The 26,067-nt window shown below is 40.4% G+C and overlaps 1 protein-coding gene across 1 annotated transcript; it reads right to left on the reverse strand.

Annotated features, from left to right (window-relative positions):
- Positions 1–24,182, reverse strand: elmo3 (engulfment and cell motility 3). The gene is made up of 21 exons (XM_083916963.1): positions 23,991–24,182; positions 19,231–19,339; positions 16,808–16,848; positions 16,582–16,654; positions 15,285–15,335; positions 14,807–14,976; positions 13,139–13,238; positions 12,878–13,029; positions 12,171–12,249; positions 11,320–11,370; positions 11,079–11,201; positions 10,667–10,786; positions 10,445–10,549; positions 10,058–10,166; positions 9,785–9,921; positions 4,561–4,724; positions 2,549–2,661; positions 2,368–2,472; positions 2,171–2,250; positions 1,995–2,075; positions 1–1,468 (listed from the first exon to the last, which is right to left on the reverse strand). The coding sequence occupies exons 2-21, from the start codon at positions 19,306–19,308 to the stop codon at positions 1,256–1,258; spliced, it is 2,145 nt and encodes a 714-aa protein (XP_083773089.1). The 5' UTR covers positions 19,309–19,339; positions 23,991–24,182; the 3' UTR covers positions 1–1,255.
- Positions 24,183–26,067: the final 1,885 nt, after the last annotated feature.

Genomic DNA, 26,067 nt, shown 5'->3' on the forward strand with positions numbered 1-26,067 from the left:
ATCAAACTGTTTATTCATGTGAAGTCACCCAAAGGGTTTGATTCAAAGTGGATATCACAGAGCGTCCTGTGTCAGGAATTCACTGCAGAGGACAGTCTTGAGGTGCTCAAATGAAATAACCCTGTTCCAAAAAGAAAAGGCAGAAAACACTCAACACACTGTGATATACTGTGGACCTGTAGCTGCTTCGAGTGTAGCCCACTGTGACTGAGCATGTCGTCCCCATCATATTATAATAAGTACCTTGTAGAATTTCAGTCAGTTTAAAAATGTATTCAGGATCTGATCACACACAGTTGAGAAAACCCTAATGATCACTGTTTGCATATTGTATCATACTAATATACAGGGATGATTGCCAGTTTTTCTCATTGCCAAAGTGTTATTATTATGGCAAAGGTATAGTTAAAAAAAAGTCAGCTAAAAACAAGTTGCGTAGAGCATCTCAGCTCCACAGTAATCAAATGGATCCGCTGAGATCTGCACCAAAGTCAGTACCTATATTACCGGTAGATGTATTGAAGCAAATTATTGTCCAAGACTGAAACCATTCTGTATTTGTCTTTCATATGTTTGAAATGAGTCTAACATGTACCACATTTCAAGAAAGAACTGTTCTAGTTAATGCCCATTTAAAAATAAAATAAAAAAGCAACCGAAATTAACAAACAAGCGCAACCAGCATTTTCAGACAAAGATCAAATCACACATTGCATCAACCAGTAAAACAAGCCGTGCACACAAGACTATTCCATGTGTCATACATAGTTTATATTTAGAAATATAAATGATTACAAAACTAAATAAAAGTACCATTTCTTTAGTGGCTCTATTGTACGAGAAAAAAAAAAAAAAAATTGCCAAGATGTTTTTGGAGCTGTGTTGCAGTTTCCAACACAGTGAGGAGGAATCATGAATGGAGAATTTCACATATTTCTCTCCTAGATAATCTGCAGCATTTAGTGCAGTCAACAGCCATTTGGTTTCAGATCACACCCACAAACACCTTTTGTATTGTCCACACACAGGTTTTCTCCAGTTCATTGTTGCACTTGGATGTAGAAGACCAGGCCACAGAGGAAAAGCTGAATGTTATAAATCTGTTATAGTATTAAGTGCATAAATGCACTAGTCAGATCTCACCACACACTCTTATTTCAGACATACACACACACACACACACACACATACATGTATATATATATATATTTACACATTAACACAGCCTAGTTGCACAACAGCGAATGCACACACTCTACTGCTCTGTTTGGCTGAAGTCGTAGCAGAAGTTGTAGTTGCTCGGTGGTTTGGGGACAACCGGCGCACTGTCGGGGATTGGAACGTTCTCGAGGTCCAGGAGGCGGAGCTTTATCTCCATAGAGAGCAGGATCTCCAGCTCGCTGCGCATGGATTCACTACTCATCTCCCGGCCCAGGAGAACACTCAGTCCATCTGTCCACAGGCAGAACTGACAGAGAGAGGAAGCCAGTGACGGTACTGTTTATAATATGAACTTATATACACTGGAGATCAAAATTAGAGAAGACATTATAAATTCTGGATTTATTCTCAAATACTGTTATTTCTTTTATGGTTCAGAATTTGATGGAATATCTGCTGTGGCTTTAGCACTGCTGTACTGGCTTGTGTTACATTAACCATTGTGTCAGAAGAGAAGATTTCAACAATGTTTTCTTAGGGCTATAAAACATGAACAGGAAGTGTAGAGGCCACAGCTTTGAATGACTTCAGCACATCTGTGCCCACAGGACATCACTAGTTTCTGACTCAGTCTCTTCCATAGTTTGGGAACTGTAGTGGGTTTCTTAGACATTACTTTGTTGGCAAGGATTTTCCAGAGATTTTCTATAGTGTTCAGATCTGGAAGTATTTATAATTTGTTCTCTAATTTTTATCTCCAGTGTATGTATATAAATTATAATACACAAAGAAAAGAAGAAAACTGTGATAGAAAGGAACACGTTAAGACTCACATCAGTTCTGGAGGGGGCGATGAAGTTCAGGCTGTACTCCTCTACATCATATGTGATGCTAAATGCCAGGTCCAGCACCTCCTGCAGTGAGAGACATGTCCAGGAACACACATACAAACACAGTGAGATGTGAAGATGAAGAGCTTCATGTGAAAAGACAAGCAAGTGCTGCTGACCTTGTTCTGTTTGCCTTTGTGCTCCTTCATGTGAGGACAGTCTTTTCCTGTCAGCAGGCCTTTGATATCTGCTACTGGAACTGAAAGAAGAAACAAAGAGAAATAGAAGTTAGTTTATTTAAAATGAATCCGTGCTTTTACGGTTTTATTCTTTTAAAGTACAGAAAAGCCTGAGCACCGGCACAGCTTCAACTCACTCTTCTCTTGTAGTGTCTCAATTGGTGGGTTGTCTGTGTCTTCCTCCACGTCACCATAATGAAGCATTTTGTGATTGGGTGACAAGCGGCAGTACCAAAGTTTATCTGAGACAAAAACAGACAATCAGAGAGGTATGCCGAATAAGACGCAGTGTATTGTTTGTTCATTGTGTTTTCTCACCCTGTCTGCGTCGGCTGCTAATCTTCCTGAACATTGTTCCTTGACACAGCCTGTTGAGTCTCTGCTGGCGGATCAACTCCAGCAGCTCTGGCTTCAGGCGCTCTTTGAGCTCACTAGAAAGACAAACACGGACTCAACAAAAGGCTATGTCACACAGTATTAGCATGTTTTTTCTACTGGAAAAGGAACTCACAACTAAACCGAAGTAAAGGCCAAAACTGAACACAAGAAACGAAAGGCAAAATCAAACATCACCATTGTCAGTGTTCATACAACCGTTTTTTTTCTTCATCATTACTTTGATGGGTAATCAAACGAGGATTCTCAGCACAGACGGCACCTTTCACGACAATAAACCCGACCAGGGGGATGACCCATCAGTGTGACAGCAACACACTGTTACACTCTGTGTTTAGTGACAAACAGCAGCATAATAAACAGCATTATGGCTGCTGACCTGTCAGCTGGTTCCATAGGGGTGGAAACTATCTGGGGATGTCATTCGAGCAGCTGATCATGTTGTGCTATAGACACTGTGTTACTTTACTTTTTTTCTAAATTAGAAAAAAAATCTGAAGTCGTTAATTAGCATTTTTCTCCAGAATCATGGAGACAAAATTACTGCAGCAAGAAAATAAAACCCCACACAAACCCTGAATAATGTTTGCATCAGAAGGCCATTGAAACCACAGACTGTATAAAAGAAGAGGACGTAGACTTCGGGTCTAAAAAAGTGAAGCTAAGTGCCTTAAATCTGCATTCTTGCAAATGTACAGCAGGGGTTGACTCCACTGGATCCAAAAAGAAGTCCAATTGTATAGAAGTCGTTAGCACTGTTGCCTCACAGCAAGAAGGTTCCAGGTTCGCATCCCGGCTGGGGCCTTTCTGTGTGGAGTTTGCATGTTCTCCCTGTGTCTGCGTGGGTTTTCTCCGGGTTCTCCGGTTTCCTCCCACAATCCAATGACATGCACGTGTTAGGTTCATTGATGATTCTAAAATTGCCCGTAGGTGTGAATGATTGTCTGTCTCTGTTCGTCTCTATATGCCATGCGATAGACTGGCGTCCTGTACAGGGTGTACCCCGCCTCACGCCCGATGTCAGCTGGGATCGGCTCCAGCGCCCCCGCGACCCCGACAGGGATAAACGGTTGAAGATGAATGAATGAATGAATGTATAGAAGTCAATGACAAAATGACCCTACTTCTCACCTGATTTATTACTTTAATAAACATTTTCTCATAAGTTCATGGTTTCAATCCCTAGTTTTAAGTCTTATTCAATACAGCATGATGTTCATTTAGTATATTATGGTCCCATTTAGAGAAAGATAGATGATAAAGCAGGGGATGCTTTAGAGCGGGGCTACACAGTGATCTGTCAGGATAGAGGCTTAGCAACCCATGGCACTGTGCAGCGACTGTAGCTGTGAACTTGTTTTTGGGTGTTTTCTGTTATTTCACAGTTTCACACTTTCAGTGATTTCACTTCATTAAAGTGCATTAACGTTAACTGTAACATTTTGAATTCTTAAAAATGTCTTGTTCAGCTTTTGGTTGTACTAAAAGACACTCTTAAGGGTCGTCTGTTCATTGTTTCTGGTTAGTATATTTTGTTTTAAACCCGTTTTATGCCAGACAAAATTAGCATCACAATTAATATCACAGTTAAAGTGATTATAGATGCACCTTGTTAACCAAGCTAGCGTTAGCTGATAACTTAGCGAGCCCAAATATGGTCACTTCTGGCTCAATAACGAACAAACATGGCAAATGCCTAAATGCCAAACTTGAGGCTTCAAAATGGTAGTCCACAAACCAATGGATGATGTCACAGTGGCTACATCCACTTCTTTTATACGGTCTACGATTGAAACCAAAGTATGATAAAAGGCTAACCTGATCTGATATATTCTGTCATGCAGCTGAAACAAAGTAAGTGAATAAGGTGACAAGAAGCCCCATATGGAAATTGTTTAATCAAATATGTAATCTTTAAAATTCCTGCTACTCACAGTACGGGTGGAGCAAGAGTCTCTTCTTGGTGCAGCCGTTCGGTCTGCCGCAGTTTGAGGATCTCGCTGTAGTTGAGGGCATTGACTTTGTTCTTGAAAAGCTCCAGGGAGGTCGGCTTACTGGACAACGTCCTGGTGATCTGCTCCCTCACCACCTGCATCACCTGGGGAGACACATGGAGACAGAGAGAGGTTACACACTGTTCCATGTAGGCTGAATAACGGTAAACTAGCTGCAAGGGGTGAGCGATAGGGGGCAGTGATTGGGAAGCAATGTGTAGTTTAGCTCTGTTGATTTGTATTCATATTTTGGCTAAGCCCCATGCAGCTTTCCCCCACTAACACTCGCCTTTGTATCAGAGATGCCTTTGGGTTGTAGCAGGCTTCAAAAAGAGAGCTTCTGCTAAGATAAAACTTGTATACATCATCAGTATAAATTCAGATGATGATGGTATGGAGGGCCATCATTTTTCTCCTACTTTTCTTTTATATTTTTTTAATTGTCTTGTCATGTCTGCAAGTTTGCAGAGTCTGTGGCAAAAATATTCAACCTCAAAGCTTCTCTTACTAACTTTTTCAGAGCTTTCAACCACAAGCCATTCATTGATGAAGAAGTGGTTAAACGCTCCAAAATGATTTAATCAGATACTGTTCCCATGGCTACGGATTTACTTAATTGCCCGTTTGCAGAAGTTCTGGTAAACTTCCACTTTGTGTAGAAAAATGTTACAGGCAGTCAACCAGGAGCATGATTACTTTGATTTGCTCACACTAAAAAGAGCGTACGGCAAAGACAATGCTGTAACCACAAAAAGAAGAATTTACCTCTCACAAGCAAAATAACAGAAACTCAGGAAATACTATTTACTATAACATATAACTATTGACTTTGACCGTTAAAAACCACATGAGGAAGTTTACCAGGCCAGAACATGGTCCATGGATTGATAGATAATAAGTGAAGCTTGTTGGGTTAGATATGCATAAACATATGGGTACATTCACGCACACACATGCGTAGACAAACACAGTGGAGATGTCCCCTGGAGCTGTTTCTTTCTTCTTTTTTTGGTCTACATTTTATGTTGCGTAATATGTTTCCTATGTTGCCCCCTGTTGAATGTTAACAAAAAAAAGTAGTACGATAAAGAATCTATTTCATTTGGAACCTGCATGTAAGAACAGTACTAAAATAATGTGATGAAAAAAAAAGAGAAAATTTGATTTTTATAGCACATGAGGTTTTTTGGTCTAGAAACACACATCTTGCAGCGTAAGTGTGCATTCACTTTTGTTCGGCCCGTGACACTTTTGTTTGGCCTGTGACTCCTTATATTTTTTAGCATATAGCCCACAATTAAAAAGACCACGCCTAGTCTAATCACATAAGCCTATACCTACCTCCCCCTCATCTCAGCCATTGATCAGGACACTCTTTATTAGCCCCATTAACTGCAACGTCCACCGAACAGCATCACACCAACCACGCTGAATTAGTTCAATCAATGATGGACAAACTGGCCGGATATTCTACTGAACAGTTACAGGGTTCATTTTTTTATTGGGCTTGAAAAGTCTAATTAACCTTTCAGGGCTCCACATTAAGGCCTTTAAAAGTTAAAAGCACGTTGTAGCTTGGATTTTGACATTTGTGGTGATGCGATAGTATGAGTGCAGCCATCAATAATTTCTCAAGTAAAATTTTAAAAAGGGAGCTCCACAGTTATCTTAAAATTTCCAATGGATTCTTGTACAAAATAACCGGCTGTCCATTTTAACTGTCATTTAATTTTACTGTACTGTCTTTCTTGTATATACAAGAGAAAGTCTGTTAAAACACGAGAAAAATAGGAATTGAATAAGCTGTCACAAAAATAAAAAAACATTATTGAGTTATTACACAATCAGAATCATTTGTTGAGCTGAAAACGTTACATATAGTCACTTTAATAAAAATCATAAATTTAAATGATTTATATGTTGACATGTGTGTTGTGTTTGTTTTCAACTGCTTATTCCTTTGAATTTGCAAACAAATTGAAAAAGTAAATTATTGTCATTTTTACCCTGACAAGTGACTTTTGTGTTCGGACCAGGACACGTGCCTCAGAAAGTTAACGTCGAGCCCTGTATGTCAGTTGAAAACAAACACTTGTAAACAAGTCCCCCCGGACCGAACTGCTGTAGCACTTACTCAGCATTTGTTATATTGTGTGCTTGTGTGTATGCATGACTTGTTAAACTGACGCTCACACAGAGGGACAGGGGGTGACCCCGCATACCCTGAAACATGAGCTCAGGGCAGTTGGTCAAACAGTGCATATGCTTCAAATCTATAGCTGCCTTCAGAATATGTGTCTCAGTTGTAAGCAGTAGAAAATCTATATAAAAATCTATAGTGCTACGAGACCAAGCCGACTCCAGCACTGTTTGTCCTGCTCTCGCTTCTCTGACACACACTCTGCTGACCTACATCATTCCTGTTCACACCCAAGTTGACTGATTGTGAACAGTCAGTGACTATAGTGCAATTCGACCCATTCAGTACAACTCTCTCCAGACTTCTCCAGCTCGGTTATGTGCTATTATACAAATAACTGTTTGCTACAACAAAGGCCAGCAAGAAATTCACATATATTAAATCAAAACTAAAAGCAGAAATCTCTCTCATTACAATCTGGTAGTCCTGGTTATCATCCGACAAGGAGTCTATCGGTCTGGCAGCAGTGGAAGTGCAGATGGTGGAATCACTGTGTTTTGCACTGTGACTCCCAGCTCAAGCCCCCTGAGCCAGAATATCCTCACTGTTTAGCCACTTTCACATGAAAAAAGCCTCACACTGTTTTGTCATCTTCATTGTCATGCTTTAAATCATTTCTGTAAGTCTCACCTTTTAAACAGTTTGGAGTATGGATGAAAAACCATTGGAACATCAGATATCCACTGCAGTTAAATACCCAGTAACGATCAAACAAACAGCTTAAAGCCCATGCCAACCAAGAAACAATACTGAAAACGACCTTACCTCCATCCTTTTCTTCCGTCAAAGTCGATTATATTGACAAATATTCCAATCCCAAATTCTTAAACCACCCGTCGTCAACAATCAGAGAAAAATGACGGTGATGACAAGCAGTGAAAGTGAGGGAGAGAGAGACAGAGATCACCTACATGACAGGAGAGGTGCAGGCCTGTGGCTGTTTTGTAAACAGACAGACACCCTGATACTCTCACACACATACCCCCCCGCCCAGCCTCTCTGTCATTTAGATGCACCGGCCAATAGGAGAGATGATGGCAGCTGCCTCTGTTCTCTTAAACCCTGAAGCATGTGCATGTATGCTAAATATGTGTGTGTGTGTGTGTGTGTGTGTGTGTGTGTGTGTGTGTGTGTGTGTGTGTGTGGTATGTATCTGACTGTACTGTATGTGTGTCTCGAGGATGAGCGTTATCACAGGGTGTGTATAGAGTTACATTAATACATTCACTCACACAAACACCAATAATTCCAATTCATTATCTAGGTAATAAAACCCTCATTTGTGATTTGTGATATATCATATACCACCACTACCACCACCTCCACCAGCTCTCTTTTTCTTTGGTTTCTCTTCCACTCCGCTCCCTCCAGTCCAGCCTACTTATTCTCTACTCTCTTATTGTTTCCAAAGGTTTTACGTTCCCTCTGTTGTTGTGTAATTACTGCTCATGCCCTGAGCGCTTTGTTTTTCTAGTTTCCTTCTCCCTCTGTTTCTGCCGCCCACCACGCTTCTCTTTGTCCACCTAATGCCCCTTTGTCCTTGCCCCAAAGCACCCTGGGTAGGGGGCTGTGGTCAAAAACAAAAGGCCGGTCTGCTGTTCTGGTGCTCAGGACACTGGCCTGCTCCTGAAAGGTCAGAGGGTCACCGAGTTTTATGACTATGAGGAGAGCACTTTGTTGCTGACCGACGTTTGTGTGTGATGTTGAAATGCGGCTCAAGACAAAAGCTCTGTCCCTCTCCTTTTCAGAACGACTGGATTCTCAGTATTTCTCCCAGACAAGACCCTGCTGCTGAGGGTTTGGCTCAACCTATTACCATAGTACAAGTACTACATTGCGGTTGAAAGGTCACTGTTATTCCTAAATGCAGGGCCAACTCTGTCTGTGGCCGCAAGTTGAGGATGGTTAGCATAAGAATGAACCTATACAAAGTCACAAAAGTTCAGACTTAAACAAATTCACCATAAGTTCAGATAAGTTCAACACTGTGTGTCTGGAGGAGATTGCCCTTTTGTCCGAATTAAATTGGTTTGGTGGATCATTAACATAACTCACGGTGGGCTTGATTCATCTTGTTAAATGCTGTAGGCCTTTAAAGATGTGTAAAGCGAGATACATTTCACTCAGGGCTGCTGAGGCTCAGTTGCATGATTGTATGATTAATGATGCTAATGTGCAAGATAACAATCAACAAATTAAGGATGACAGAATGAGGAAGTCACCGTGCATACAAGGCAGTAACCAAATTCCACATTATTTCATCACTTATGGAAGCGTATTTGTGGTTGGGCCTGTCCAATATAATTGCAGACCGCCATGAATGTACTCTATGGGAAGCACAGCCTTGCTATGTCAGGGGATTTGTTTGCAAGATTTGTAGTAAACAGGCCAGTTCTGTCAATGGTAGGCTTGGATCTGAAATACCTTGTGTCATCTTTTTACACACAGCATCAGTCAACGCCATTGAGCCATGCTAGAGCAGCGTTTCAACAGTTATTTGTCAGTGTAGTAACTGTAATCAGTGGAGCATGTTGCATAAAGTATGTTTAGAAAACACAGCTTGTGTTACAGACAAATCTGCCTGTCTTCTACTTTCCTCCTGCTGGGTCTTTATTAGATTTTCCTGAGTGGACATGAAGACGGTTATGCCACCAGTACAATCTGGGATGTAGTTCACCCTTTCAAAGCATTTAGCCTAGCTTAGTTCAGGGACTGGAAACAGGGGAAAACAGCAAGCCTGGCTCTGTGTAAAGGTCAGACTCAGCACCACTATGCTAAGCTAACCGTCTGCTGGCTCAAGCTACATAATAACGGCACATCTACGAGATTGGCATTCATCCTTTCTTTCACTCTGAACACTTCTTTTAGTGAAGTGAAAAGGAAGCTGGATGAGTTTGAAGCTAGCCTACCAAGTCAAAACCATCCTGCATAGCACAATAGTTCTTGTAGACTATGCTATTGTACCTTGTCAAAGTCCTCCTGTGTGGCTCTCATCTCCTTCCAGGTCTTGTTGAGCAGCTGTATACAGACACAGAAAAGCTCCTCCAGCAGCCGATCCTGACTGAAGAAGATGGGGTGGTAATCAGATCCCGTCTCTGAGGCTGTTACCAGAAGAATGAATGGAGAAGATGGAGAATAAAAGCAAAATAAAACAAGATTATCAGTTGTAGATCCGGTTTGACCAGAGGTTACAGACAAAGCCATGGCACTAATACTGTTGGTTGGAGGTCAACTTACGGGGCTCGCCGATACGAAGGATTTCACACAGGATGAGTGTGAGCTGGATGCTGCTCCTGGCAAATGGACACTCGTGTTTGTCTTCTCTACTGCTATTCTCCAAGACAAACTGGGAGACGGAAACAATTTAAAGTTGTACTGTAAACATCACAAATTAATTCATAGTGAAGCTTCTGTCAAGAACATTCGTCAGAACATTACAATATTCAGTTTTCCAACAGTTACTTAACATTTGTACATTTATGATGTAGCTTTTTAGACATGATGCTAGCTATGACATTGCCAAAATCTGAAAATGGTCAGAGACATGTTTTTATAGTGCCATAAATTCACTATTCACTACAAATTCACAAATTGTGCAGTAAACTGCGAATAAACCATGCTCACCCTGCTGTAGGCGTCAGGATAGCGTGCGGCAAAATAAAACATGGTATCCAAAGCTAGAAGACCAGGAGGCGTTCGCACCAAGTCCTGACCAGGGTTACTATTGTTCTGAAATGATCAAAGAAATATTAATCACAGCAATATGAACAAGAAAAGAACGTTGATTATGGTGATAGTGAACAGCAAAATGATAAAATAATATATAATCTAATAGCAGTCACTTACAGAGAAGCCTAACTTCTTAAATTCTTTGGCGCAGAGCGAGCGCCGTCTCTCGTGGCTCAAATTGTTCTCGATTTCTTCAAACGCTGCCTGCCGCAAACCGTGAAGGATGTCTCTCTGCTCCTGCAAAGGATTTTATTAAGACAAAAATAAATAAATACACAAAATGGACCAAGGAATATCTGATTAACTTTTAGCGCAGATCAAGATCTGTGATCAGCAGGGAATTGTTGCATTTTAGCCATTAACAATTTGAGGTCGATAAAAGGTAATAAATCCTAAAGAGTGTGTGTGCAGAGTTAAGAAATCAAATGATCTAATACCTAAATTATTTTTAAAAAGGACACGTGGAGAAAAACATTCAGCAGCAGTAGATGTTTTCACACTGAGTCTGACTTGTCATATTATAGCTCACCTGGCTGTAACAGTCCAGAGGCGTCCTCATGCGAGGCTCCAGGTGATTCAACGTTACTGACTGTAGGACATAGAGGTAGTGGGCCATCTCGTCCTGGACTGAACCAGAACTATGGATGATATTCTGCAACAAATACACAATTTTCTTCAATAGAGTACAATGAGGTCTTCTTTCATCATATTATCGCACTGAGATACAGAAAACTATGTGAAATGTAAATGTAAATATGGAGATCATTTACTTTATAAATGTACTGACGGAGATTCTTCTTATTCAGGAAAGCAAACATATTCTGGAAAACAGAAGACAAGAAATAATGGGACCACAGTGAGCATGAAAAAAACGTGTTACTGGGGTGCATTGACCTGTTTCTAACATGGGATGGCGATATAGTGTCAGAGACTGATTAGAGGGTGGGACAAGGATTAGTGAGTGGGACTCTGACCTCTGACGAAATCATCACTTGTTGGTACATGCATCTCTAGCCCAGCCCCATTTTGTTCAGAGCAAACTTGCTGATAAGAAGGGTGGATTTGTTGACCTACTGTAAAAGTGAGGAAGTGTGTGTGTGTGAGTAACAAAGAGAGTCTGAGAGAAAGGAGACTGAGGGCTGAATGACGGAACTGTTTCCGTACAATGAGAGAGGAGCAGCAACAGAACAGAGGGAGAGAAAGCCTCGCCTGTGTGCAGAAAAGCTGAGATGACCAGACAGAAAGAGACGGATGGGTCATTCGCCCGCAGGATTCTGACTCGCATGTGCAATAATGGCCTGCTGGTGCACATAACCACCCTTCACCCGAATCACATGCATGCCACTCTCAGCCTGGTACATAAAAGATTCCCATCACTACATGAGTGCACCACAGTGAAGAGCTACGGTGACTGAATATGAAAAACATCAGCTAAGTACAAGTATGCAGAGTGCATACCGATGAACAGGTGCATGTACCACTGTCTGGATGTACAGTAACATAAATTCAGGAAGGCCCTGAAACTAACTAAATACCTACTGGTCTGCATCTGAAGTTAGCTATGAGAAGAGGAAGTTGAAGAAAAGCATGTTCGAAAGTAAGAAACAGTCTGCAGCAGCACCTGTCTGTCTGAGTCCCCGGCTGTTTGTAGTAGTGCCATTAACAGGGCCATGGCTTTGGTCTGTATCTGCTGGTTTGTCCTAAAAGTAGTCGTAGGAGAAAGACGAAAGTAAGAAAAAGACATATTATACATTCGACGTCTGCATGAAAAGGCACGTTTAGCAAGGATCTTTTTAAGGTTTTAATCCTCAAATCAAGACATGTCACATAACTGTGAGAATTGAATATGATAAATGGCAGAGACAGTAGTATTGTCAGCATTCATCTTTTCTTTCTTTACATTTTAAAAAATGTCCTATTAAGAAGAAAAAGCTACCACTCATCACTTTTCCACCCTGTCGATGTGTCACAGAGTTGGTTATCTCTTTCACAGTGTAGATCCTGAACATTGTATGTGATGTTTTTCATCTGTTTTTGGTTTCTTTCAGTATCTGCCACTGAGAGAAACTCTGAAAGGGGTTTACTCTGGAAGAACAGCGCCCTCCTTGTGCAACAAAGCAATGCAGAAGATATTCTGTAAAATGCAATGTGGAGGTTGATAGAGGTCACCATTCTTCTCAGTGATAGGGTCGATTTTTACATTAATGATACTTATGTCTAAGAACCACTGTAATACCTTTGATAGCATCAAAGCATCAAAGTTGCAAAAGAAAGATATTCACATATGATGTGCATTTTTTAGTCGGTCCATATCTATCTGTTACTTACACCTGGAGGTGAGCGGTGAGCCTCTCCATGGTGACTTCCAGTTTGACCTGCAGGAAGAGGCTGTGGCTGCTCAGCACCATGCTCTCCAGGATGTCCAAGGACACCTGCTGTATTGATGCATCGGTCGGCTTGGCGTTGACGAAGCCGGCAATCTAAAAGGAGAAGAAAAAGAATAGTAAGAGACAGAGTGCAGCTACAGTCAGTGAAAAACAAATCTGTGACAAAACAACAACCAGACAAGGAGCACAAAACACACGGCACCTTCTTGATGAAGACAGACGAGAGGTTTTCCCATGAAACTATCCCATGATCCATCAGTTCCATGAAGCCTGTCAGTGTGTGGGTCATGATCACATTGCTCCTGAATGATGCAGACACACATGCAAAGAAACATTATGCACACTTACACACGTGTATTTTGCACTCCCACACGGGGGCTGACAAAGCGCATTCAGATGGATTGTGTGGAATCCTTTCAATAATTCAGGATCTAGTTAAAAAAATATTTATAATAATGCACTATCAAACAGGGCTAGGTATCACCAATGCTTTCCTGAATCGATTCAATTCTGATTCACAATGTCCCATAAAGATTTGATTTCTGATTCTATATGATTTAATTCGATATATTTCAGTTACAATACCGACTTTGCTTGGATATGAAAAATATTCTCAGAGAACTAATGCTGTTACTTGTACAAGGAACCCTCTAACCGTGGGCAAGTACACATGCTTTTTTGAGTACAGAGGGTGTGGTGATTGCCACTGACTGGGTTATTATTTTGCAGTCTACACAGCCTTCTGTAAAATACTACTTGGGGGCGCATTCATAAACCTAATTATTTATGTGTGATTAATGTTATCATTCTTCAACTGTAACTTTCATTTGAGCCATGATTTTCCTGTTAATAACATTTAAACGATGATTGGGGTCAGACTGAGTCAGACCTTTAAAATGATTGAGACTCATAAAACAGAATCGGGAGAACGTGGGGCTTTACAAATCTGCTGAAAAGAATGTAGTGTGTTTTGTAAATTTCTGTCGATGTGAGTACACACAGTTTTAATGGTGTATCTAAAAAGAATTTTATGTGTCGGGCCCTTGTTGTCTGCGTCCCATAGTGGCTTTGTGGCTAGCACTCATGTCGGACAGGATAGCATTCCCCATCAAGGCTACACTTTGCAAAGCAGAGCAGTAATGTTACGCCTTATGGTTATTTCCACAGACGGGCCTCAGCCATGGTTCAAGCTCATTATCCTCCAACAACGTTTCTCTGAAAATTTGCATTAAAACAGCAACGGCAACAAATACTACAGCAACACCATACTGAACATGTGCAAAAGAAATTTAAAAAACAAACCCAAAACACTCTCATAAGCTACAGAATTCAACAAAGGGCATAAAGGGGTGTAACGTTATTAAGCAGGAGTCAGACAGTGGGTCGGTGAGCGTGCGAACGATTCAAAGGAAGCCCAGAGCTGAGAAAATTACCTTAAATGGCTGGCAGTCCTGTGGGTCTTTAGGGTTAAAAGATCGACTCTGGATTTCATGATTTGATATTGGATCATTCCACTAAAGATCAATTTGAATCAGAAAAGCTTGTTTTTAAACCCAACCCTACTCTAAAACATTTCCATCATGTGACGGAGCACTCAGGATTCAGCTCACTGCACTACAGGGAAGTGTGTCAGAGTTATCTATCAATGATCATTGAAACCGGAAGAGAAAGTCTGGAAAAAATAGGAGGAAACACTTTTTTTCTGCAGAATATCGTCTCGTATGTGTGCCCTTAAATATAAATTCAGCATAAACACTCCTTGTTTTTTCTTTACAGGTTTAGGCAAGTAGGATATGGTGTTGCATGTGCAGGAACCACGTCACCCCTCAGCACCACATTTATCAGTGTAGATGAACAGTAGTTTACTTACTCATTAGAGTCCTCTACTATCTTGACCAATAAGAGGTGTCCGTCTCGGCTGATGAACTCCTGAGCAAAGGTCACGTCTGTGGAAACGCTTGCCAGTTCCTTCAGAGAATCGCAGCGCACGCCCGAGTCCGAGCTCTGGATGCCCTTGTACAAGTCTTCTGCACAGCGTCCCTGCATTCACCAGCATCAACAACACATGGATGCTTACACACACCATAGTCAACAGTTGTGTCCTTTTCTAATTGTTCATATTATACAGTTGCTATTCATTGAAACTCAGCTACTTGTTATGTCAGTGACAGATTACTGCTGACTTGTTCTATCGTCTGTACATGCTGCAAATTTTACTGCATAAATGATACAAATGAAAGCGTAATGTGACAGAGACTGAGTGAGAGACGGAGGGCTGAAGGAATGTGAGAAGAAGAAGAGGGAGGTGAAAGAGCAGCGTGGCTGAGAGCCAGCTGATGCAGACTCACCGGTGCCTTGGTCAGACGCAGAATGCAGCCATTCTTTATGTCCAGACGATTCTGCAACACGCAGACAGACACAGACATGCATGCATACAGAGAAAAAAAGCATTTAAAATCAGTTGAAAACACAACACTGACAAAGTGTTACAGACCACAAGGTAGATGAAGTCAGACACACACATACAGACATACACAGTACAAAGGCCTATGCAGGAACCTATACACAAACTCACACTAGGACAAATATAGTCACCTGTAAACTGCAGAAAAGGCTATGGCTAATTCATCCTAACACTTTACTTACTGTTTATAAAATAGAGATAAACTGTTTTGTCTGTGAGCAGCAAAAAGATAAAAAGCTCTGCACCTCCAAGAACAGTTTCCTCTAAGGAGAAGCTGCCCTGGACTCCCGGGGCCATTAGTGCGAGGACTGATGTGATTGCTCTGCCCCAACTCAACCTGCTGATCCAGCACTCCTTCTAATAACAATGTGTTTATCCTACTCTAGCCTCATCTCTAGGGTTTATTTAACACAGACAATACAGATTGCTACATACAGCGGATGTAATTAGAGCTTTGAGCTAAAGCCATTTTCACCCCTGTACCTTTAGGATAGGGTAAATTTAGGCCGTTGAGCTTTTGGTCACCAAAATTGCAAAAGATATTAAGCTAGTAACTAGATGGTTTTATATATTATAATATACAATTTAGAAAAACTTCTATCAGCTATATTAAATTGATTTACATCTTTAATTTTATATCACTGTATATGTCATTTGTTTCCTGTGTTGTGTTGTGTTTTGTATGTTGCTGTGATGGTGGTATCTTTCTTTGTGTTTATGTACTGTCATGTATAGCAGCCCTGCCTTCAGCCCAAGGGCCTTCAGTGGCAACCTTTTCAAAAGGTCACTTGACATCAAGAAGCAGAGTCTCTCTCTCTCTCCCTCTCTCTCTCTCTCTGTCTGTCTCTGTCCTTTGCTTTTTCCGTCCGTCTCACACTCATTTTTAATAGCATTGATGACATTGTGTGACCTGGGCTTTAACTTAAGTTGTGTTATTTCGTGTACTTTTGGACTAAAGGAAAATACTAACAGAAGCGGACAGAGGTGCTGACAAAGGTTTGATTCTCTGATCCATTGCTGTGCTTTGACGTTTTAAACAGACAACATTCTTGTCTTAATCACAGAAACATCTGAAGGGCTGACTCAGGTCTGTTGCTCAATGTCTTCAAGATGTGCTCAAACATTTACCGGACTTTGTGTAGATAAATATTTGTATTGATTTGTACATAGATGTGTCTCACCGATTCAGTGATGTACATCTGCACTCCATCCGCATACTGCAGAGCATAGTTGTCAGGACCGGGGAGATTCCAGCTACACACACACACACACACACACACACACACAAACGCTGACTATTAACTTAACTATCACGGTCATACATACAGTTGAATGATAATGATGTCAAACATTACCACGGAGACAACGTAGAGGCAGCAAAACAAATCTGAATCATCATCAACTTACCCATCACACACTTCCTTTATTACAGCAGATAGAGGCTTTTTCTGCAAAGACACAACAAAACAGCGTACAGTCAGATACATACCAGTGCAAATACACACACACACACACACACACACACACACACACACACACACACACACACACACACACACACACACACACACACACACACACACACACACACACACACACACACACACACACACACACACACACACACACACACACACACACACACACACACACACACACACACACACACACACACACACACACACACACACACACACACACACAAACACACACCTGCTGCAGATATGTGGGTGATGACAGCAGGAATCTACTGTCAAAGTATTTTTTTTTTGTCAGGGATGTGAACATATGCTTCAGTAATGACATACTGTTATGGGATCCCAGTACCACAGCTATTGCCACTGGTTTCAAACTGTGTTTGCTGAGAAGAGGAAATCCAAGAGCTCCCCAACATTTTCTGAACAATGTTACGCTCAGTGCCCAGATCTCTTAGTATGTAAATAAAATCCAGACTGCTTCCATGTCTGACTCTCAGCTATCCTGTTATTAGTGGTCAGCCCCGCGGTCAACCAATCAAAATGTCTTCGGGTTCTGTGGTACACCCAGAGGCTGCTCTGTTATTAGTGGCAGCCAAGAAGTCCAGCCAATCAGATGTGTTCAGTGGAGACGCCTGGGCCAATGAGAAGTTTTTGGGGGATTCTTCTGGGTTGACAGGATTGATTGTGATGCAAAATAAAAATATTTGGAGAAGAGAATGGGCATTTACAGCTAAATCAGCCCTCAGTTGTCGTGCTGCACAAAGGAATATTACTACAAAAAGTCATGAAAATATTTGATAAGATATCAAGGCTTGAAAAAGTGAGTGAACCTGGGACCTGTGTTCATTCCAGTTTCAGTCGTGCTGTATATTCCAGCTGCAGCAATTACCAGATAGTCTAGAGAGTACCTGTTATATCAATTCTCTGTTCAAACCTTCTCGAGTCATGAACAGTATGTGACTGTCAGAGACACACACACACCCTGCTGTCGGGGATACAGTATAAACTCATATTCGTGCGTCGTGTCTTATGCAAGGAAGTACAACTTCCCCATAGATTCTGGGAAACACATGGAAAACTTCCCCACAATCAGATTTAGCAAAAGCCTAAAACAAACCAGTGAATGGGTATGAAACCTAAAAGTGTTCAATATTATATATAAATAAGACATAATAAAATCCTCATATAAATCAATTGTGTAAATGAAGCAACGATTTGTACAACAAAATGATCAAAACTCAATGCATTACTAAAGCCATAGCCTAACAAGAGTAATTATGCTGCCTACCTAGCAAGCTAACTAGTTAATCCAGTTTTTGAGCTTAGATTCAAGTTTTAGCAGTGTTTAGGATAATTCGCATTTGCTCTGCATATCCATCTGGGAACTGTTGGTTGGAGATCTTTTTTGAAGAGGCGAAAATACTGGTTGCTGATTGGATAAATCATTAGTTAGCGAATGGCTTGCTCGATAGATGCGCTCATCTCAGCCGCAGACATCACCATGTTGTTTACACTGAACAGTTGCTTCTCGTTGCGTCACACTTCGAGCCGCCTCAAAACCAACGCTTATTGGTTCGGTCGCTTGAGCAAACTTTCACATTTTCTCTGCTGCAAGTTACCAAACTGATCTGCGAGTAAAATACAATGGAGCTCGCAAGACCATCCCGATCTCACGAGGCTACCAGGAAGTCCTCGAACCACAGAACTCCTGAGCTAACATTCCCTGAATGTCTGCCTCCACTTTTTTTAATGATCTCAGGCGCATGGTCTAAAGTGTGGCGTAAGAGCATTTAGGGTGTGTCGAACTCCACGTTTGCTAGTTAAACGGGGCATAATCTTGGCCCAAAGTAAGACACAAGGGGCACAGTGGTTGTATTTAGTTTCTTCATTAGTAATAGATGTATTTTTTGACATAACATGAATTCAATCAGTGTGTCGTGTGTCCTGCTTTGTGCCGGATGTAAGATAAGGCGTCATATGTGTATTTAAACTCAGAATGTATGTCAAATATCTGAACATCCCTTGAACTTTAGGGTGACAGTCAGTGTTGCGTCCTTTGACTTCACCAAAATCAGCAAACGAAGCAGCCAAAGAGGAAGTGCTACTTGAAAAGGCTCAACTTAGGGTCATAAATTCCCATGTTAGTTCACTGTTGGAGCATAGAGCAGACAGCTAGAGCAAAATCGGAAAACTAAGATACTGGGGCAATATTATTTTTTAAATATTTCCAACCAGAGCAACAAATAACGTTATCCATCCACTATTTATAGACATTTGGAGTTTGAGAAGATGGTAATTGGTGTGTGTGTGTGTGTGTGTGTGTGTGTGTGTGTGTGTGTGTTTGTGTATTACCTGGTCCAGTTGTATGAGCTGGGGGTAGGCCCCAGGCATCTGGATGGCTATCTTCACTATGTCCTTCTGTTGAGGCATGTTGGCACCTCTTGACTCCACCACTCTCTAGCTGTTTGTAATAACAGAGATGAAAGTGTCAAAATAAAGTGCCCTATCACATTACATACAGCATACTCAATCAAAATGATACCAATCATGACAGGACATTTACAACCTGGAACCTGCTAAAAACAAAAAGGGGAAATATTTCAAGGTAATCTACCAGAAGGATGTGTAAAAACAAAGATTTAAGAAGACTAAAACCAGTAAACAAGCCAAAAAACACATAGCCTTTCTGTCTTGTTTCAACAGTGATATAAATTATGTGAAAGTGACGGACAAAATGAGATCGACCTTGAATCTGATGGGACTACAAATCCCAAGATTTAATTTCAGATTCATTTTCTAACTGAAATTTAGTGGCTGGAATAAAAATCTGAGTTCTAAACAGAAAGAAAAACACTGCTACAGAAATATGGGCCTAGTCTTGCCTTTCCTTCACTTTATTAATAAAGTTATTTTAAAATGTGTGTGATAAAGTGAAAGCTAACCAACCATCAAGCAGTCTCTCTATAAGGTGGACTGAAGAGCCCAGTCGTGTCATAAATGACTCATACCTCTCAGTGTAACTATCATTTTCAATATGAAGTACCGGGTTTCTCTTTCACTGTGTATTTATGGTGCATTGAGTAAAACTGTGAGGGCTAAATACTGTCTGACACGCACAACGGCTTTCTTCTCTTTCCCATCCACGCACACAACAAACACACTTCCTCTTCAGCCTTCAGACAGCATTCCCAGAGTATACAGAAGAGGCAGTTGTGCTTCAGACCCTTCCCCCTTCCTTGTCCTTCTCAATCTCTCCTCGCTCTCAGCACATGGAAACAATACAGTTGGATCTAAATTCTTCTGTACATTCATGAGCTCTTGATGACATAAAATAGGTCAAGCATGTGCCTGCCTGTGTGTGGTGTGATTAATAACCCCCCACCCTCACATAGCATTACTTCGGTCTAAAAAAAGAAAGCTCTCAGAGTTTACAGCAGTTTTCAATACAATACTCCTGTCACAACAACCACACGCCTTTACTGTCTTCTCACCTAACTCGCCCTGGGGCAGAGACTTTCCTGAAAACAGGGAGGGGTATCTTTCTACAGCAGGATTGACTGAGGCTTTAGTCCTGCTGAGTTTTACAATGTGCAAACACGATCGCATCAGGTCTGTTTTTGATCATTCACATGGACTAGATGGCAAGAAAACCCTGAGGTGCTGAAATAATTACACTGGTGCTGGTGCTGAAGGTCAACTGTCCTCGAACAAATAACAAGTGTTTGCAGCCTTAATCTTCAAGAGATTTCGGTGTGAATGTAGATTTGTTGTCGGTCAGCTTATGAGTCAGCAAATTCAAGGGCAAACTCTGGGTAACGGCATATCATGTCTCTCCAACAACAAAGACCGCCTGTGGGTTTCCACCTCAGAATATCTGTCTGAGCTGTTTAATGATGAATGTTAAACAACTGAGCCCTTGTGGCTATACAAGGAAGCCACATTATTGCTTTCGTTACACTACAGAGAATAACAGGAGAGGTAGCTTTGTTTTGGTAAATCCATTCAAAACGTTATACACTGTAAAAAAAAAAAGTGGGATGTTCACAACATCTTAAGATGTTGTATTTGGCTACCCACTGTGGAATGACAGGATTTGGTTGATCTGTAGTATGACTTTGACAGTTACCAGCTGTCAAAAAGACTGGCAATTTGAAAACTGAAGCTAATTTTATTGGTCCCCACGTCCAGCTTGAAATATCTTAAAACCTACACAATGGATTAGGACAAGATAATGAATCCTAATGACTTTTCCTGTAGCACCAACATAAGGTTCACATTTTAATTGGTCCAATACAAATTAAGTGAGTGACTTAAGTGAGGTGGTTAACATGGTAAACATACCTGCTAAACATTTACCTCAACATCATCTAATATTATTGTGAGCTGTTGTGGGAGATCAGTCAATAGGGATCAAAGGAAGAAAGATGAAGAGACAATAAGATTGGCTTTCTCTGTGAGTTTATTCAAAGTATTTCCTGCAGGAAAGCACTGTCCTCTCTATGAACAAGGGCTGGAAGAGAGACAGACCTTGAGGTGAAAGGCAGCTCTCTTTTTATAGAGCAATGAAAACACAAGATAAGCCAGTGTTCAGCTGGATGAAGTACACGCGTAGTCATAGCAAAGATGCAGAGAAGACTGTGTCAAGAATGACCTTGTCATACTTATAACATGAAACAAAGGTACAGAGTAGACAGGGTCAAATATAATATAATTATAAATTTCTATCCCAGAGCATGTGAGCACGCAGACGCTAGTAAGTACGGCCTCACAGAGATGCTAACATGGCTGTTGACTCTAAGCATTGTTTTCCTGACTTATAACTTTGATTGTTGTTAATTTAGTCATAAATATGAAATGCTATTGTGAAGGACTGAGTATATTTTTGTGTGACTACTATTCTTCAAATTAGGATCTGAACATACCAATAGCGATGTTCTATCCTTCCACTGGAAGACATCAAATTATATAATTTTAATTATCAATCAACAATTTTACACAACAATTAAATGTTAACAAACAATCACCAATGTAACCAAGTAGGTAGAGACAATCACTTTTTAATTCACTCAACTTCTGTTAGGTCTAATAAGTTTAGGAAATTGTCTTGCAGGATATAAAAAGGTTGCAACTATTTCATGATATTACCATTATATATTCAAAATATTTTATATATATATATATATATATATATATATATATATATATATTACCATGATAAAACTATAGACCATTTCTTGTCTCATACCATAATACCATAATCAATATTCTATTGATTATCTGCAGTTATACTTGGTATAAAAGACACACTGAATACAAGAATATGTATTGGGTTTCCTGCAGTGCAGACCAAACTAAAGGTAGGTGTATCCATAGTGCACACATTAGTGGGGAGTTAAATCATAGAACAGGGGAAAAGGGCTGATTGAAAATGTAACTAAAACCTTCAGTGAAGACTCAGCAGCGGAATTTTCCCGGGTGAAACGCGTTTACATTCATCATGACATGTCCATACGCGCTCCACGCCTCCTGTAATACTTCATATTGCCAATCCCCCCTTCATTACAGCATATTTACATATTACACATAATACACTTAAGCTAGTGATTTGCCCCACAGCTCATTTACTCCAAAAAAAAAACAAGCTCATAAAGTGTTGATTTCACACTGTTCTACATTTAATGACATTACTTTAAATTATTTCCAAGTTCTTCTAAACAGCAACACCTGCCAGGAGTTTTATTCATATAAATGATGAGTTTGCTGTACGCCTCAGCTCATGAGTCTCAACAGAATAGATGCTGGTCGGCAAAAATGTTCAGTTACTCAACTCAGCAGAAGAGAAAGGGGAGGTTCTCATCACAGAGGTTAACCACTGAAGTGTCTGTCTGTGTCTGTACCTGTCGATGCATGTTTGTGATGTCCCCTGAAGTAGGTAAGACGAAACTGCACCTTCTGTATGTGGTTCTGCTTTTGAACAGAACTCTCAGTGCTACTAGTCTCTGAATTTCACTGATTATGTATTAAAATGCCAAAATGTACTGGTTTTATTTTCTCAAACGTGAATATTTACTGTTTTACTCAGTTTTCTATGATAGTTAATGGGGCTTGGACAAAGCAGTGTACCTTGAACATCTGATGGTCATTCATCAACAGTAATAAACCAAACTATAGATGGATTGATCAATAAAATAAGCTAGTTGGCAATGGCATACAAAAATATGACATAACTAACACAATCCTTAGTTGCAGCCTTATTGGGTTAAAGAAATGAAACAGGTAATAGACCGTCCCCTCCATGTCAGAATAGCCAGACTGGTTTAAAAATCCAGACTTTACAGAGGCGTAAAGATGAAAAAGTCCACCATGTTCAGCAGCTGTCACTGCCTATATTCTTCTATGAGCACTTTGATTCATTAAGCTTAAAACCAGACCTTTTGTTAGCTCGCTGACTCACTGGCGTGTCTCAGACCCCCTGGACTGACAGACCCCCTCCCCTCTGCGGAGATCTGTGTGTGTGAAATCTGTGTCTCTCTATCTGTGTGTGTGTGTGTGTGTGTGTGTGTGTGTGTGTGTGTGTGTGTGTGTGTGTGTGTGTGTGAGAGAGAGAGAGAGAGAGAGAGAGAGAGAAGGGGGAGGCTCTCAGCTGCCTGAAATTCCTAACCTGACAAGAGTAGCGCGCGCACATACACACACACTCACGCACGCACACACTCACAGAAGCGCGCGCACGCACACACACTGAGTACATCTTTAATACAGGACTGAGAGTGGCTTCAGGCTTCTACTAGGATTTAGTGGATGTGTGGCTCTATATTAATATATGTCGACATACACACGTTACACTGGTGTGTAACCCATTTATTACAACATCACAGTTCTGTTTCACTCAAATTAATGTTATCAAAGTGCAGCTGAACTCTGAGACGTTAAGTCAGTTAAATAAAGTCATGTGTTGCTGTAGAAGTGGACCACCAAACTATGTTTAAGACAACTGTAGTGAAAGTAAATGAAGGTTCAAAACGAAAACGAGTGTGAGTGCCAAAGAAACAGGACAAGGCTGTGAAAGAAGAGTCAGCAGCAGCAGCGAAATCTTTCCTCTGACTGGGTCCTACCTGCTTTGAAAAGACCAGTCGAGGCTACTGTCCCACGGGAACCGCAGCAGTCGGAGCGAGAAACATTTGAAACAAAGTGTCTTCCCCCTTTGAAGGAACTGACTTCCGCAGCCGTGACTTTTCTTACAGCAATATCTGAACTTCTCGGGAAAAACAGGAGGAACCTCTTTGCAATAAGTTTTCAGGAATGATTAGTTGACTTAAATGTTCCGGGTTGGGTTGGAGCAGTCGCTCGCGAGGGTTTTGATTCCAGTTAGCCAGATTTAGATAAGCGCTTTCCGGTTATGACTTTCAAAATAAAACCCCGTCCTGTCCAGCGTGTTTTAATATACTGTAACTCCGAGGAATTGGTGATTTAAACAACAACAACAACAACAAAAAAAACAAGAGTTATAACTAATGTAAAAAAAAAAAGATGTGTGTCTGTAAAACGTGTGAGTTTATGGGATAATCTTGACGAGGAGCTAAAAATGTGTAACTCAATTCACAAGTTCAAATAAATATGGAAATGTAAGGTGATGAACAGCAAGTACAGCAAATAAGTAAACCTGTAAATTGTAATATTTGTTTGTATGTATGTGTGTGTTGTGTATTTTTAATGTAAGAAAATGTATTTATTTTTATGTTTGTTTTTGTTTTTTGTTTGCGAATATTTGATAATTATCTGATTGACCTGATTTAAATTATTCCAATAATCTAAATGTAAGAAGGGTAGGCATAATAAACTGTAGCTTCAGCCTACACCTTATCGGTCTTCATAACAAGTTTTATGACTTACTTGATTGTTACTACTTTCGTTTAATTTGAGGGTTGATATTGTGTGGTTTTCTGAAATAAATAATAAATCAATTTTCACTATTCACGTCACTATTTATATATTTCACGGCATTTAATTCCGCTCTTATGCAACAAGATTTCACCTTCAAACCTTTCAGTGTGTTACTTAAGAAAAGAGATTATTTAACAAACAATTGTATTCCTCAAACGATACATAGCGCCTTTTACTTTGAAAGAAAAATAATATACTGGAAAAGCTGTTGCTGCTAATGCTGAGCTGGGTTTGTCTCTCAAACTTCCAAGAAGTACTAGATACACTAAATCAAAGTTCCGGGTTTGGTCTGGTTGCAGCCGCCCCCTGCCGTCCCTTATGTTTCTAAGAATTTTGTCTTACTTATACACAGTTTCACTGCAATTATCAGAAGTGAAAGATGCTGACCTGCTGTAACCACATGGGCGGATGGCAAGATTGTGAAGCTCAACTGTTTCACTAATCATAGTCATATTTCGTCTATTTTTAGTCATCTAGCTATCTAAGTGTATTTGATCATTGCATAATAGGCCTGAGCACAGTATAAAAAAAGACTACGATGCTCTCAAACACCCATGGATCATGAATTCTATCAACAGGAGCAAATCAAGCCCAATGAACTGTCCATAGACAAAGTAAATAAGAATGGGCTTACCTATCAAAGCTCTCATTACATTTGTTACATTTACAGCTCATGACTTTACCTACCGATTACATAGTATTTTTTTAAATAATGAATGGCCCTAGCTTGTATCAACAACATATCTGAACTTACTACTATAACAGCATACATGCTATGATAGGAAACTCTCTCTGACACACAACAATGTGGCACATTACTTAACACTTGTGCATCACAAGAAAAAAATGTGTCTTTTTCGCTGCATGATACATTTGGTTGTGTTAATGCATATGGCATACATTTTCAGACATGGATGTTTTCCCTAAATGTTGTCTTTAATAAACTGTGTAGCCAAAATACACTCAGACCCTTGAGGCCAAAGATTTCCCCATTAAAACCTTTTTTTAATCCCTCAGCCATTACAGCATGCAATTGTGCATTCTATTATGTCAAGCTTTCAACCTAGAGTACTGGCTTCAAATACATAGTTTTTATTATATCCCACTAGACTGAGCCAGTTTGCCCCCATGGCAGGGGTAATTTTTTAGACCAAGGACCAGTTTGCTGAAAGAGTGACGAAGCAGAGACTTCCTACTACAAATATTGTATTAAACTGAGTTTCATATTAAATTGGGCCTAACAGCTGA

Source organism: Echiichthys vipera, assembly GCF_963691815.1.
Source record: "Echiichthys vipera genome assembly, chromosome: 7".
NCBI lineage: Eukaryota > Metazoa > Chordata > Actinopteri > Perciformes > Trachinidae > Echiichthys > Echiichthys vipera.